This window comes from Clarias gariepinus, chromosome 11 (assembly GCF_024256425.1).
Source record: "Clarias gariepinus isolate MV-2021 ecotype Netherlands chromosome 11, CGAR_prim_01v2, whole genome shotgun sequence".
Classification (NCBI taxonomy): Eukaryota; Metazoa; Chordata; class Actinopteri; order Siluriformes; family Clariidae; genus Clarias; species Clarias gariepinus.
Window position 1 is genome coordinate 14,895,500 of NC_071110.1, and position 17,174 is coordinate 14,912,673.

At 39.8% G+C, this 17,174-nt stretch overlaps 1 protein-coding gene across 1 annotated transcript in view; it reads left to right on the forward strand.

The window, feature by feature from the left end:
* Window positions 1-376: 376 nt before the first annotated feature.
* The window catches only part of pgm2l1 (phosphoglucomutase 2-like 1), a 30,867-nt gene continuing 14,069 nt past the window's right edge, over window positions 377-17,174 (forward strand). The window contains exons 1-4 of the mRNA XM_053507189.1: window positions 377-440; window positions 613-715; window positions 15,133-15,300; window positions 16,379-16,485. Of these exons, the coding sequence (XP_053363164.1) occupies window positions 614-715; window positions 15,133-15,300; window positions 16,379-16,485 (377 nt within the window). The 5' untranslated portion in view covers window positions 377-440; window position 613. The remainder of the gene's footprint in view (window positions 441-612; window positions 716-15,132; window positions 15,301-16,378; window positions 16,486-17,174) is intronic.

Here is a 17,174-nt window from a genome sequence, read left to right on the forward strand (position 1 = left end):
TATATATAGTTGCCTGCATATGTGTAAATATACTTGAAATGTCATCTGTGCATAAAACAGTTTGTGTGTTTCCATGTTAACATTTTTGTACATTATGTGTATTTTTATCTGCTCCTTCCTTGTTCCTTCCTTCCTTAGGAATATAATAAACCGATTGCGCAATGGATTTCCAGGGGAAAGAGTAATAAGTGTGCGCCGGCACAAATAATAATAATAATAATAATAATGTAACTTTTCTGGGAAATGTATTAGGTAGTATGTTTCCAGGCATAGGCAGAACAGCTTTGCCACACAATTCGGTAAGGAACATATTTCCTACCGAACACCCTTTGACACCTGACCCTCCCTAGGGATAGACCGATCGAGCGTAACAGGACTGAAGCCTTCTAGTCAAATCGTCTCGCGATATTTCACGAGAATCTCGCGCTGCTAGCTGCCGGGTCGGTAATCCTGCTAACGTTTTCAAGCTTGTTAGATAATCACCGTCAGAATGTTTATACCTGATTAATTATAAAACATAACACTTATACATGATATAATAACATCCAGTCTAACGTATGGGAGATTAGGGAGACTATGTTTCGGTATTTAATTGTGTTTTTTTTTTGTCAGCATGTGGTCAAATAAAGATGTCGACGCTAACGCCAATGGTCTTTTGAGCACTGGAGATGCCACTTTAGACAAACTGGTAAATCAGTGGATCTGCTGGGATAAGGTTCGTGATCACTTCTATTATATTAGTTTAAATTAATTTAAATACATTTTATATGACGACATGTGATGTGGGTGATAGTAAAAATGTTGTGGTCTACTTAGTCCCTTTAAAGCAAAACTTCAAAAATATTTGGATTTATTTTCACATTGGAGTTAGTAAACAGTTTACACAATGCCTGTGTAGTGTAAGTGAATGTAGAATTCTTTAGAAACCACACAAATCATCAAAATAAGAATAAAAATGTAAAGCTACCAAAATGTAGTATGTAGTACTCAAAACTGTTAAACTGTGCAGTCTACAGTATTACTCCTGTTGTATAAGAAAGTATAATGTATATGTGTATGAGACTAAGGCTCGTAGTACATTTATTTATTTATTTATTTATTTTACAAAGTTGCAATATAATCAAATCAGCTTCGTCTTCAAAATATTTTATTGAATTAAAATTCAGCTCAATTACATCACACAGAGAGTTCATGTAGAGATACTAAAGGGCAGACTTACCAGTTTAGAATATGATACTTGACACTTTCTATTAATGTTCTTTCTCATTAGTTGTCTTTCTGTTTATATACTGGAATTTGGCTTACTGTAGTAAAAACTGTGCTTAAGAATTCTGAAGGCTGAAATGCATGATCATTCTTTCTTTTGTGCTTCGTTTAAAAAAAAAATACTGTAAATTAATGTGAACGTGGCAGCTGATCACTGAAATATGAAGTCTCCCCTCTGAATGTCCACCTATTTGCAAAATTCAAATGAAATAAAATGTGCTAGTATATGTATGTAAACTATGAGACAGACATTTCAAGTAGTCTGCAGTCTAAATTCTGCTGCTGGAACATGCAATTGCAGCAGCACCACTAGAGTTCAAAAAGTTTCACTATACTGTAGTATGAACTCTAAGCAATTGCATAAGGTCTTCTTGAGAAAACAGCAAGTCAACAAATTGCATGCTCATAATACATTAATGAACTGACTGCACTAGCATCTGAGTTTATTCGATCTTTCTAAATCTTTAATTTCCTAAGTAGCAGAGACAAAAAGGGTGAATTCATGTGTATTATGCCAATAAAATAATAACAATAATAATGGAAACTCTATTAAAATGTATCTTGTTTAATAACTGTAAATTCAAACTATTTAAATTGTATCACTTTTTAATTAAAAACATTTTTTTTTACCTTGTTGCTGAGTCCTTTGAAGTATTTTTTTAAAGAGCAGATTTAAAATTATATAATATTTATACTACCATTTTTCTGTAGCTAAGGATTTTCCTAAATCTTTTGAACATCTGGCATAGTTGAGTTTAAGACAAGAAGATTGCAATTAAAGCAGATCACTTATTTTTTTTATATTTAATACTTATTTTTGTTTATTTTAATATTATGCAGCCAGTTAAATAGTTTAAACTAATTGATAATATTCTTAAATGTGTTTATTCTCATTTAAAATTTATTGTTTAGTTTTTTTTTTAATTCAATTTAAATTAAATTTTATTTGTATAGCGCTTTTAACAATTGGCATTGTCCCAAAGCAGCTTTACACAAGCAAAAGAATTATTTATGTTTGTATGAAATTTGAATGTGTATGAATCAAAATAGTCAGATAAAAACTCCCTGAGATGGTAGTAGGAATTGATCTGCATTCATACTGTGTTAGTTGGCAGGCAGTTCAGCATAACAGTTGATGTTAATTGATGTTAATATGGAGTCCAGTTAGTTATTGAAAACTTGGGTAGACGTGTATGAAGTTCCAGTCCTGAACTATCGATTGGTCAAATCCTCAGAGAAACAGCTGCCAACACCATTTGAGGCCAGAACCGTCTTCTAGGTAGAGAGAAGCATCCCCAGACACAAGCACATCCCAAAGAGACACATGGGGCATCCATGTGACAAGATCTCCAACCAGAAGCGGGGCACCAGGATGGGTCAGACAGGTCCAGAGGGCAGAGGGAGTCTGGATCACTGGCAGCTCAGAAATTACATGTGTAGCTCGACGGAGAGAGGGAAGAGAAAGCAGGAGAGAGAGCAAAAGAGAAGAGATAACAGTTAGATCTGGTCACAGTCATATAATGTATAATGTAAATGTACCCTCACTTAAAGGATTATTAGGAACAGCATAATAATACGGTGTTTGACCCCCTTTCGTTTTCAGAACTGCCTTAATTTTAAATGGCATTGATTTAACAAGGTGCTGAAAGCATTCTTTAGAAATATTGACCCATATTGATAGGATAGCATCTTGCAGTTGATGGAGATTTGTGGGATGCACATCCAGGTCACGAAGCTCCCGTTCCACCACATCCCAAAGATGCTCTATTGGGTTGAGATCTAGTGACTGTGGGGGCCATTTTAGTACAGTGAACTCATTGTCATGTTCAAGAAACCAATTGGAAATGATTCGAGCTTTGTGATATGGTGCAATATCCTCCTGGAAGTAGCCATCAGAGGATGGGTACATGGTGGTCATAAAGGGATGGACATGGTCAGAAACAATGCTCAGGTAGCCTGTGGCATTTAAACGATGCCCAATTGGCACTAAGGGGCCTAAAGTGTGCCAAGAAAACCACCACCACCAGCCTCTGGTCTCACCAGAATCGAGACTCATCAGACCAGGCAACATTTTTCCAGTCTTCAACTGTCCAATTTTGGTGAGCTCGTGCAAATTGTAGCCTCTTTTTCCTATTTGTAGTGGAGATGAGTGGTACCCGGTGGGGTCTTTTGCTGTTGTAGCCCATGCGCCTCAAGGTTGTGCGTGTTGTGGCTTCACAAATGCTTTTCTGCATACCTCGGTTGTAACGAGTGGTTATTTCAGTCAAAGTTGCTCTTCTATCAGCTTGAATCAGTCGGCCCATTCTCCTCTGACCTCTAGCATCAACAAGGCATTTTCGCCCACAGGACTGCCGCATACTGGATGTTTTTCCCTTTTCACTTCATTCTTTGTAAACCCTAGAAATGGTTGTGCGTGAAAATCTCAGTAACTGAGCAGATTGTGAAATACTCAGACTGGCCTGTCTGGCACCAACAACCATGCCACGCTCAAAATTGCTTAAATCATCTTTTTTTCCCCATTCTCACATTCTTAACCTGACCACACCCCTAAATGCATTGAAGCAACTGCCATGTGATTGGTTGATTAAATAATTGCATTAATGAGAAATTGAACAGGTGTTCCTAATAATCCTTAAGGTAAGTGTATATTTACTGTAGACTGCAAGCAGAGACTCCGGCAGGACTAACTATGACAGCATAACTAAAAGGGAGAGCCAGAAGGAAACACAGACATGAGGGCTCCCTGAGATGTAAAGCAACCAATCACCTCGCCGTCAACAAACGTGAGTGATCAATGAGAGTGGGGAGGACAGCATCTAAAAATACCAGTTCACCATAATACTCTATGACCATGAGTCCTCCAGATCTGCTCCTTTACCTAAGGCAAATCTATTTGTAAAAATGCTTGATTAAATAAATAGGTTTTTAGCCTGGACTTAAACACTGAGACTGTGTCTGAGTCCCAAACACTATTTGGAAGACTATTCCATAATTTTGGGGCTTCGTAAGAAAAAGCTCTGCCCCCAGCTGCAGTTTTCATAAAACGCGGTACTGATAAGCATCCTTTGATTGAAGTAGGCGTGGTGGATCGTAAGACACTAGCAGTTTACTGAGATACTGTGGTGCGAGACCATTTAATGCTTTATGTGTCGAAAGTAGTATTTTAAAATCAATGCGAAATTTCACAGGGAGCCAATGAAGTAAAGATAGGTGTGATGTGCTCGTATCTTCTGGTTCTAGTGAGGACTCTCGCTGCTGCATTCTGGACTAGCTAAAGCTTGTTTATGCACCTAGTTGAACAACCAGGCAGTAGAGCATTACAATAGTCCAACCTAGAGGTGATAAAAGCATGAACTAGTTTTTCTGCCTTGTTAAGCGACAATATATTTCTTATTTTGGCAATATTTTTGAGGTGAAAGAATGATATCCTGGTAATATTATCTACATGAGCTTTAAATGAAAGGCTGGAGTCTATAATCACACCGAGAGGGCTGTACCCTTAATTCCTACTACATTTTCTAATCTGTGAAGAAGAATACTATGATCAATGGTGTCAAACAGTACGATATGCAGTGAAATGCTTATACGACTGCCGGTGACCTTAAAAAGAAAATAAAAAACTATATATAAGGAATAAATATTAATAAAAGAAATAAAATACAAAGGAAAATAAATGTAACTAGTAAAATAAACAAACTGTACAAATAAGGGCATGTAAAAATATCACAAAATATAGAATATAGGAATATGGGGGGGAAACATATATATAAAAATTTTCAAATGTTTTAAAGTGGCATTAAAATGTCTTAAAGTGTCAGAGTGGCAAAGTGTCATGTGCAATGGCAGGTAAACATGTATTGTATAAAGTGACATTCAATTAAATTTTATTTGTATAGCGCTTTTAACGATTTACATCATCACAAAGCAGCTTTACACAATCAAAAGAATTAAGTTTGTATGAAATGTGAATGTGTATGAATCAAAATTATATGATTGTCCCTGATGAGCAAGCCTAGGACGACGGCGACAGTGGCAAGGAAAAACTCCCTGAGATGGTCATAGCAAGAAACCTTGAGAGGAACCAGACTCAACAGGGAACCCATCCTCATCTGGGTGAAACAGATAGCAGGGATTGATGTGCATAATAATATGCGAGACTGGAAGTTCAGTATAAGAGGAGATGTGTAAGATTAAAGTCCAGTTTGTTCCTGGAGGCTCAGGTAGACTGAAAAATTCCAGTCCTGAACTATTGAGCGACTGAAGTCACAGGTCCTCAGAGAACAGCTGTCTGCATCAGTCGAGGACAGGACCACCTTCATGGAAAAGTGGAACCAACCCCAGTCACCACACGCATTCCAGGCAGACCACACGGGGGCATCCATGTGATGAGATCTGCAACCAGAAGCAGGACTCCAGGATGAGTTAGAGAGGTCCAGCGGGCAGAGGGGGTCTGGATCACTGGCAGCTCAGGAGCGACACGTATAGCTAGACAGAGAGATAGGTAGAGGAAAAAGGATAGAGGGAGAGAGAGGAGAGAGCAGAAAAGGAGAGAGCAAAGAGATGGAGAAATAACAGTTAGGTATGGTCATAGTCGAACAATGTAAAAAGTGAATGTATATTTAGTGCAGAGTGCAAGCAGAGACTCCGGCAGGACTAACTATGACAGCATAACTAAAAAGGGAGAGCCAGAAGAAACACAAACATGAGGGCTTCCAGAGATGTAAGGTAACCAATCACCTCACCGTCAACAAACCTGAGTGATCAATGAGAGTGGGGAAGACAGCATCCAAACATACCAGTTCACCTAATACTCTACGTCCATGAGTCCCCCAGATCTGCTCCTTTACCTAAGGCTAATCTATTTATAAAAATGCTTGGCTAAATAAATAGATTTTTAGCCTGGACTTAAACACTGAGACTGTGTCTGAGTCCCGAACACTATTTGGAAGACTATTCCATAACTTTGGGGCTTTGTAAGAAAAAGCTCTGCCCCCTGCTGTAGTTTTAATAATACGTGGTACTGACAAGCAGCCTGCATCTTTTGATCGAAGTAGGCGTGGCGGATTGTAAGACACTAGCAGTTCACTCGGATACTGCGGCGCGAGACCATTTAATGCTTTATACGTCAAGAGTAGTATTTTAAAATCGATGCGAAATTTCACAGGAAGCCAATGCAATGTAGATAAGATAGGGGTGATGTGATCTTCTGGTTCGAGTGAGGACTCTCGCTGCTGCATTCTGGACTAATTGAAGCTTGTTTAAGCACCTAGTTGAACAACCAGACAGTAAGGCGTTACAATAATCCAACATAGATGTGATAAAAGCATGAACTAGTTTATCTGCATCGTTTAGTGACAATATATTTCTTATCTTGGCAATATTTCTGAGGTGAAAGAATGCTATCCTGGTAGTATTAGCTACATGTGCTTCAAATGAAGGCTTGAATCTATAATCACACCGTGGTCTTTTACTGTTGCACTTGATGGAACAGAAAGGCCATTTAAAATCACAGTGTGATCAGAAAGCTTACTTCTAGCTGCTTGTGGTCCTATGACTAGAACTTCTGTTTTATCAGGATTAAGCAGAAAGAAAATTAATTAACATCCAACCTCTTATGTCTTGCACACATTGCTCAACTTTAGTAAGCTGGTTTTTCTCATCTGGTTTTGCTGAAACGTATACTTGTGTGTCATCAGCATAACAATGAAAACTAATACCATGTTTATGAATTATGTTACCTAGAGGAAGCATGTAAAGGGAAAAAAGCAGTGGGCCTAAAACAGAACCCTGTGGAACACCAAACTCAACTTGAGAACATGAGGAATGGTCACCATCTAAATCTACAAACTGATAACGATCAGTCAAACAGGATCTGAGTCATAAGAGGGCCGTTCCCTTAATCTGTGAAGGAGAATACCATGATCAATAGTGTCAAAAGCTGCACTGAGGTCGAGTAACACAAGTATAGTGACACAACCCTGATCAGAGGCCACTAGGAGGTCATTTACTACTTTAACGAGTGCTGTCTCTGTGCTGTGATGAGGCCTAAATCCTGACTGATACAGTTCATGTATGCTATTCCTATGTAGATATGAACATAGCTGTTGTGATACTACCTTTTCCAGAATTTTAGAGATAAACGGGAGGTTTGATATCGGCCTGTAATTGGAAAGCTGACAGGGGTCAAGGTCAGGTTTTTTGATTAGTGGTTTAATAACTGCTAATTTAAGGGATTTAGGAACATACCCACTGCTGAGTGAACAGTTAATTACTTTTAACAGGGGTTCTGTTATTGCTGGAACTATCAGCTTGAAAAAATGTGTCGGTATAGGATCTAATTCACAGGTTGACGATTTTGAAGAGGAGATGAGTGAAATTAGTTCACTCGCTTCAAGGGGAGTAAAGTATTCTAGGTTCTGATGTGATGTGATTAATTTGTCATCTGTATCACTTAAGTTGTCTGGTTTTAAAGCCTAAATTTTTTGCCTAATATTTATGATTTTGTTATTGAGAAAGTTCATGAAATCCTCACTACTGTATGTTGTTGTTGTGGAGATTTCTGCAGTGGTCTTGTTTTTAGTTAATTTAGCTATGGTATTAAATAAAAATCTAGGATTATTTTTGTTATTTTCTATAAGAGTGGAGAGATACATTGACCTAGCAGCACTGAGAGCTCTTCTATAGTTCAGGATGCTCTCCTTCCATGCTATTTGGAAAACTAACAATTTAGTTTGACGCCATTTGCGTTCTAATTTCCGAGCGGTTTGTTTTAGAGTGCGTGTGTGATCGTTATACCAAGGAGCAAGTTTCTTATCTCTAATCATTTTTCATTTAACTGGAGCTACAATATCTAAGCTATGACGAAGTGTTGACTCTAGATATGCAGTCGCTTGATCGAGTTCTGTGGAATCAAATGGCGATCCAATCAAAGTTGATAACTCTGGAAGATTATCGATAAAGCTCTGTGTGGTATTTGATGTGAATGTATGTTTAAGGCGGTAGCGCGGTGCTGTGCGTACATTATTACTATGAGACACTTTAATCGAGACAAGACAGTGATCTGATATAACTTCAGACTGTGGAATTGTAATTATGTTTCTTATACTTTATCCGAAAGATAATATTAAGTCCAAAGTGTGACCTGCTTTATGAGTGGGTTCTACTACACACTGATTTACTCCTACTGAGTCCAGTATGGACATAAATGCTGTTCTCAGAGGGTCTTCTGGATTCTCAAAATGAATATTAAAATCTCCAGCAATTAACGCTTTGTCTACGGAAACGACAAGGTTTGAAAGGAAATGTTACTATAGAGAATTTCAAATGCATTAAATTTAAATCTGTGTTTTTTTACGATAGCCAGATTATCGTTGTAAGTAACTGCGACGCCTTCTCCTCTACCAGTTAACCGAGACATGTGCAGTGGCATCAGATATGTAAATATGTATTGGATGAATGTGTCCATGATTGTCCAGTCAGTGTCAGTATTTAAAAGACATTACTCCGGTGTGGTGTGATGTGATTGAGAGACCTTATCGCTTGCGGGAAGAAGCTCCTCCTCAGTCTCTCTTTGTTGGCCTTCAGGGAGCGGAATCGCTTCCCAGACCGCAACAGAGAAAACAGTCCATTGTTGGGATGGCTGAGGTCCTTCACAATCTTCCTGGCCTTGGTCCAGCACCGCTTGCTGTAGATCAAGTGCGGGTCAGGGAGCTCGGTGCGGATGATGCGCTCAGCTGATCGCACCACCCTCTGTAGAGCTCGTCTGTCCTTGCTGATGTTCAGGAGGAGATTGTTCCTCTGGCACCAGTTCTCCAGATTTACAATCTCCTCTAGGTAGGCAGACTCATCATTGTTGGTGATCAGGCCCACCACGACAGTGTCGTCAGCAAACTTGATGATGGCGGTGGAGTTGGTAGTGGCCACGCAGTCGTGGGTGTACAAAGAGTACAGCAGGGGGCTCAGAACACAACCCTGGGGGGCTCCAGTGCTGAGAGTGAGTGAGGCTGAGACATGTCCGCCCATCCTTACTGCCTGTGGTCTGCCAGTCAGAAAATTGGAGATTCACTGACACATGGATAAGCTGAGTCCCAGGTGTTCCAGCTTGGTGGTGAGTGTGGAGGGAATTATGGTATTAAGGGCAGAGCTGTAGTCAATGAAGAGCATTTTAACATAATTCCCTTTCCTAGTGTCCAGGTGAGTAAGTGATGTGTGGAGGAGATGAGAGATTGCATCATCTGTGGAATGGTTCTGGCGGTATGCAAACTGTAGTGGGTCGAGTGTGTCCGGTAGTAAAGAAATGATGAAGTCTCTGACCAGGCGTTCAAAGCACTTCATCACTACTAAGGTGAGGGCTACAGGGCAATAGTCATTGAGAGAAGCAGGATGAGGTTTCTTCGAAACAGGAACAATGATGGACTCTTTGAAGCATGTGGGGATCACCGACTGAGATGAAGTGATGTTGAAGATCTCTGTGAACACAGGTGCTAGCTGGTCTGTGCAGGCTCTGAGGATACGGCCTGAGATGCCGTCTGGTCCTGCTGCTTTCCAAGTGTTCACTCTCTTGAAGGCTCTCCTCATGTCATGCTCGGTGATGATGAACGCGTTTCCGGTGCTGGCAGTGTCTTCCTGTCTGCACCGTTAGCGCTGCTAGCATTAGCATTGCTAGCGTCTTTAGCTGCAGCCTTGAAGCGAGCATAGAAAGTGTTCAGCTCGTCTGCCGGAGTCACGTCCGCGTTCATCATACCGGTTGTTGGTGTTTTATAGTCCGTAATTGTCCCTAATCCCTGCCACAGGCTCCTAGAGTCACTCTGTTGGAGCTGTGACTCTAGTTTTCTCCCGTAGCGCTGCTTCGCCTTTTTTACCGCCTTCCGGACGTTATATGACGCAGCCTTGTACAGTTCCATGTCCCCCGACGCAGTCCCGTGTTGTAGGCAGCGGTGCGAGATCTCAGAGCATCGCGGATGGTTTTATCCACCCACGGCTTCTGGTTGGGAAACGTTATGATAGTCTTTTTTTCCACGGTATCGTCCACTAATTTTCCAATGAATTCCACAACCGCTTCCGTAAACACGCTGACGTCATCATCGGAGCTGTTTCGGAACATGTCCCAGTCTGCGGCCGTCCAGCCCGCGACCTCCCTCTGAACCGGAACTTCCTGTTTCAGCCTTAGTTTGTATTTTGGCATGAGGAAGATGGCGGCGTGGTCGAATTTACTAAAACGGAGGGCGAGATTGTGCCTGGTAGCCGTCCTTGACCGTTGTATAGCAGTGGTCCAGTGTCCTTTCGCCCCTGGTGGGGCAGGTGATGTGCTGATAAAAGTTTGGTGCTGCGCGTTTGAGGTTGGCACTATTAAAGTCCCCCGCCACAATAAGCGCAGCGTCCCGGTGTTGTGTTTGATGCTGTGTGAGTGCCTCATGCAGCTCGCATAAGGCAGTGTCCGCTTGTGGTGGAATATAAACAGCACTGATTATGACCGATGTAAACTCCCGAGGTAGATAAAAAGGGCGACACATGATAGACAGTAGTTCCAGATTTGGTGTGCAGGAGCATGTGAGAGGAACAATGCTCGCGCTGTTGCACCAGCTGCTGTTCACCATTAAACACACACCGCCTCCCCTTGACTTCCCCGAGTCCCGTGTCCTGTCCATGCGGTGAACTGAGAAGAACTCGGCCGGCTGGATGGCGTGGTCCGGCACCGCTGGGTTCAGCCATGTCTCGGTGAAGCAGAGGAGATTGCAGTCCCGTATGTCTCTCTGGAACTTTACCCTGGCCCTGAGGTCAACGAGCTTGTTTTCCAGTGACTGGACGTTGGCGAGCAGGATGCTAGGCAGAGGTGTGCGGTGTGCACGGGCTCTCAGCCTGTTCCTGACGCCGGCTTGTTTCCCTCGGGGCCGCCGCTTCGCGTTGCGTCCTTTGTTTTCCCTCAGGATCTCACTCGTCCGATCCGGAGTTAAAAACGTTGAATTGTGAGTACATTGTATACCAATAGAAACAAGAGTGTCTCTATCATAACTAATGTACTCCATGGTGGTAAGTTTGCCGATTTTAAAACACTGATAACTAACTTAAAAAACAAAAACAGAGAAAAGGTAGTCGGAGCAGTCGTGACGGCAGCCGACCTCACCGGCGCCATCTTGAATGTAAACCTATGTAGATATGAGCATAGCTGCTCTGCTACTATCTTTTCCAGAATCTTAGAGATAAAGGCGAGGTTTGATATTGGCCTGTAATTGGACAGCTGACAGGGATCACGGTCAGGTTTCTTAAAGGTCCCACACATCCCATTTTTCATTAAATGTTAATGATTCTTTAGGGTCCTAATGAAAAGTTTGTAATATACTTTAATTAAAAATTCTCAATGGTTGTGTAAAAAAACACCACTTTTACCTGGTAAAAACTAGCTCTGTTTTCAGCAACCTGTTTCAGTGCATGGTCCTTTAAATGCTTATGATCTCTGCTGAGCCCGCCCCCCAGTTCTGCACAACGCACGTGGGGTATAGCCACGGGAGTGCAGTCCAGTGCAGGCAATGCTTTGGACTGCATTACCCACAAAGCATTGCCCACAACGCAGTGCGGGCAATGCTTTGTGGGTAATGCAGTCCAAACTGAAAAACGCTGGAATATAGAGCCTGAGCCTGTTTTCTTAAGTAGTTTTTGGTTTAATTTAAGTACGGAACCCACCCGGAAGTTTGTAATATCACCTGACAACGCAGAAATGAAAAGAATGGACATGCATCGACGCGATTTGTCTTTCTCATCACTGCATGGGCATGAATTAACGGGCTGTTGCGCTGCCGCGAGCAACAACAACAAAAGCGGAGAAGCTTACTGAGAGAGATACAAACGCGATGTGTTTACTGATGTGTTTGCATGACTTCTTAATCTTTGACAGACACTGTTATAAACCATCTAACGTTACAAAGGTAAGCATAATATAGTTTTACGACTACGTACGCAGTTTTCAACTAGACAATCACCTTAATGCATTGTTATTATTATAAACGTGTGATTAGGAATTATATAGAGACTGATGTACATGAAGACTACATAACCATGTCCTATGAGAGTGTAAGTTAACTTACACTCCGCATTCATCGTGATTATTTGAAAAGGCGATCTGCAAAGATTCATAGAAAAAGAAATTACACTCACCAAGCTTGGTGAAGATGAAGCAGGAACACGAAGTTAGTACAGATCCATTTTTTGGGAGCTGCTTCCTAGCAAAACCTGCTTTATATTGACCCGCGTTTATAAAGCAGTCTGGTGAAAAATGATTAGCGCAAACATGAACGCATTTAGGTAGATCGGCGGGGACGTTAGCTTTAAGAACAAAATTCAGGCACTGCGTCCTCAGCGCCTCAAAAGTCGGTAGTGAATGACGACTGCTGTGTTCGCTATTACACCCAACAACTGTACACCACACTCACTTAGGCGACATTTTGCTCCAGCGGCGAAAAACAATGGCCGACAGCTTCTTCTCACTCGGGGCGGGTCTTTGCTAAAACACCGGTGTCAATCAACTATAGTAGGAGCGGCCTCTTTTGGTGTGGCGTCACATTGCCAGGCATTTGAGATTGGCCTGATTTCAGAAGGGGCATGTTATTTTAATGAATGAAAAGAAAATCACTGGGCGGCTCTTTATCATTGTAGAGTGGTTGTGTAAACACTCTTCTAACAAACATTTCAGTCCAAACAGCTTGAAAAAGTGCATGTAGGCCCGTATGACCCCTTTAATAATTGGTTTAATAACTGCTAATTTAAAAGATTTTGCAACATACTCAATGCTGAGTGAAGAAATAATTATTCTCAACAGGGGTTCTGTTATTGCTGGTACTATTTGTTTAAGAAAATGTGTCGGTACAGGATCTAATATACAGGTTGATGAATTTGCAGAAGAGATGAGTGAAATTAGTTCATTCTCTTCAAGTAAAGTATTTTAGGTTCCGATCTGACATGGCTAGTTTAACATCTGCATAACTTACATTGTTTGGTTTCAAAGCCTTAATTTTATACCTAATATTTAACAAGTTTATCATTAAAAAAGTTCATGAAGTCCTCACTATTACATATGATGCTGTTGTGGAGATTTCTGCAGTGGTCTTATTTCTGGTTAATTTGGCTACAGTATTAAATAAAAATCTAGAATTATTTTTGTTATTTTCTATAAGAGTGGAGAAATACGTTGATCTAGCTACACTAAGAGCTTTTCTATAGTTCAGGATGCTCTCCTTCCACGCTATTTGAAATACTAACAATTTAGTTTGACGCCATTTACGTTTAACTAGTCCTGTTTAATCCAGGTTTCTGTTAAACAGAGTATATCAAATTTTTGATCCGGGATAATTTAATTAACTATAACTGCTTTAGATGCGAGAGATCTAATATTTAACAGTCCTAGCTTCAGATCAGAGGTGCCGGCTGCACATTCAGTGTGATCCGAGTTTGTGGTATCTATGTTAATTAAATTACTAAAACAGACTCTCTGTGTCTTTTTACATTTTTTCTTTACTCGGGGAACAGACACAGTCTCAATATAGTGAACCCTGAGTGACGACCCTATGCAGCTAGCATACGGTTGGTTTAGCCTGTCTGTCTGCACCCTGGCCTGGGCTCTGGATTGTCACCGATTTAACTAGGCCTCTAAGACTATGAGCTATACTACAGGAAATGAGAGCAGCACCTCCCCGAGTGGGATGAACACCGTCCCGCCCTAACAGGCCAGTTTTGCCCTCAAAGGTCTTCCAGTTGTCTATGAAGCCCACATTATTTTGGGAGCACCACTTGGACATCCAGCGGTTCAGCGACCATAACCTGCTGTAAGCTATATCGCCACGTCTTATTGGGATGGGACCAGAGCATATTACGTCATCGGACATTTCTGCCAGTGGCACCCAGACTGTCCGCTATGGGAGTAACGCTGCTCTCGCGCTCTCTAAAGTCTGGATGCGCTCCTCTAAAGCTGATATCTTCTTCGTCAGAGTGCTCACTAATACACACCTACCACAAAATTACCACTAAAGACGGAGGAAGAATGTCTAAACATCCTGCACTCCACACACTGAAAAAACGGGGAAAAAAGGCGTAGTCAAATATTATGAAGATGTAAAAACTTGTTGCTATTAATATTATTATTGTATAAAAAGCAATATAATTAGAACGCTGATACAAACGCAAAACTTTTGCGGCAACTATACAAAAACAGGAAGTTAGTTTTAACAGTTAGCCGTTGATGTAGGCATTAATTGGCATGAGCCCTACACTCTGTAGTTGTGTAAAAGTTATTGCCTAAATTGTTTAGTACTGTATAAGCAACCATAACACGATTTATGAAATGGCACATTAATAAATGATTAAATGGCATGCAGACCCCTGGTAAGATAAGCAGTGTAACACTTTAAATTGTGGAAGTAGATGCATCTTTTTCTAGCCAAGTCACTCAATTCAAAGTTTTAAATACAATGAATACAGTGTGTTGTATTTAGAAGCATAATGTGGTATGTTTATAGTATGATTTTATGCAGAGAACAGTCCCAAAAAAAAGACTTTTAGAAGGGTTTTCACTGGGTGATGTTTTTTTTTTTTTTTTTTTTTTTTATATTATTAATAATAGTATTGATAATCTGCATTGGAAGTTTGCATTTAGTAAATGTTAGGTGACCTCACCTTTGTTGTGACTTTTTAATTGTATTGTCTGTGCATAGTTTCAGCGTTACCAACCTTCTGCAAAAAGCCGACCATGGAGCCATTTAATAAACAATAGTAAATGAAAAACCTTTTCAAATGCTCAGAGTATAACTTAAGAAGTGCATACGTTTACCAGCTTAAAAGGTAATAGGTTTAATGATTTACTGATCTGATTTTTGTTAGAATGCAGCAACACAGGCACAGATTAAAAGGCTGGTTCAGGAAACCCGTGTGGAGGAACTCAGGAGGAGGCTGTGCTCACGAATGACATTTGGAACAGCTGGACTAAGAGCAGCTATGGGAGCCGGATTTTCCCGTGTCAACGATCTCACTATTATCCAGTCAACACAGGTTTAAGTTAAATTAAATAACGTTATAGTATATTGAATTTAATACAAAAGTTTCTTTTGGTCCGCTAATTTGATTCTAAGATAATTGCAATAATCCTTATACTTTAACTATATAAGGACATTCCATTGTGCGTATCAGTTTGTTTGTGTTTTTTTACGTAAAATTGCAGTTCGCATTTTGAAACTGTTGCTTGAGTTATGTTCAACACATCATCAGCAGACATGGCAAATAGTACTTTTTAGATTGTTCTTGCAATTGTTTGGCTACTGGCCTGGCTATAATTCAGCTGTAGGCACAGACCTGCAGGTTGCCAAAATGCCTCATGATCCGACGCATACCACGAGCTACATTCTGTTCAGATTCAAGCTAATGCTTTAAAATTCATTAGACAGCACTTTACTTTTTATACAAAATGTTGGAATGGCCAAATTAGTCACCTGACCTCAATTTAAAAACAAGCGGCCAGGTTTTAAAAGTTACATTTAATTCAGGTATTACATTTGTCCAAATAGTTTTTGTCACTATAACAAATATAATAAAGGCTGAAATTTTGAAATATTTCACATAATTATATACTTATCCTCAAATAACAGCTGAAAGTCAGGATCATACATTTTATCTATAACAATAAATTTGTCAGTGTTCAAATATTTATGTACCTGGCTAAATGTTTGCATCATTATAGGACTATTTAGAAGAACATATGCTACACATTATTAAAATTTAATATACTTTTAAAGCACATCCATAGAAAGTAAAATACATTTATTTATTTATTTTTTTGTTTATTTACATTGCCTAAATTGTCTGCATTGATTTCTGTACTTTTGTACAGAACGCTTCTCTGTGTTTGATGCCTTCTAATTAATACTCACCATTTTTTTAAAGACTTTTTTCATGGACATTCTTTTTTTTGTATGCTTTACTAAAGTGGAGGGATCACTCTTGTGTGTTTAACATGCTTAACAGTGGAATTGATTTTCAAAATGTGGAGAATCTTGCTTGTTTTTAGCTTGAGTGTTTGTTTTCTGTAAAACTATGTCTCATGCTATATACCATCCTTGCAATTTCATTATAGGGGATGTATGTATACTTGGCTAAATGTTTCCCTGATCTGAGGAGCAGAGGTTTGGTGGTTGGATATGACACACGAGCACAAGAGTGCAGTGGCTGCACCAGTGAACGGTAAACTATGCAAGCATTCTTAATCTTTTCAATAATAACACATTTGTGCGTTTTTAAATTTATAATTTATTTTTATTTTTTGATTAATTCAGTAGATGGTTCTTTGCTATATTTAAATCTTAATCCAATAAATATTTTTGGGCCATCATCATCAATGTTCATTATTAAAGTCTTGTTACAGGGATGTGCATATTGTCTTCCTAATAGCAAATTGAGCTGCAAATTTTTCAGAAAATGTAAAAAGTCAGTTGGTGTTTAACTGACATCAGAGACACACATTCTGATTTCAATTTTAAGCTGACTTTAAATTAAATTATAAACATTTGGCATGGCACTGTACTTTGTGGGTGTGCCCTGGTATCAGTATGCTGTAGTTAAAGCTGTAACTGCTGATTCTGTGGGTGTAAGTGTTGCTTCTAATGAATATCTATCACACTGCAGACATCATCTTTTTGGGTTGATATTATAAGACATCTTTTTTTTTTTTTTTAGATCCCAGCTGGTAATGTAAGAATAACCATTTCACCAATTATGTTTATACCTACACATATAAACATTTAGCTTTTGGTAGTTAATACTAGAGTTGTGAATTATACTTGGTCTGTTTGTCTGCTTCTATTTTTAGCTTTGAATTGATTTAGTGTCTATTGTCTGATCTATTTCAAGTATCTTCCTCAGGTTGTAAAAAC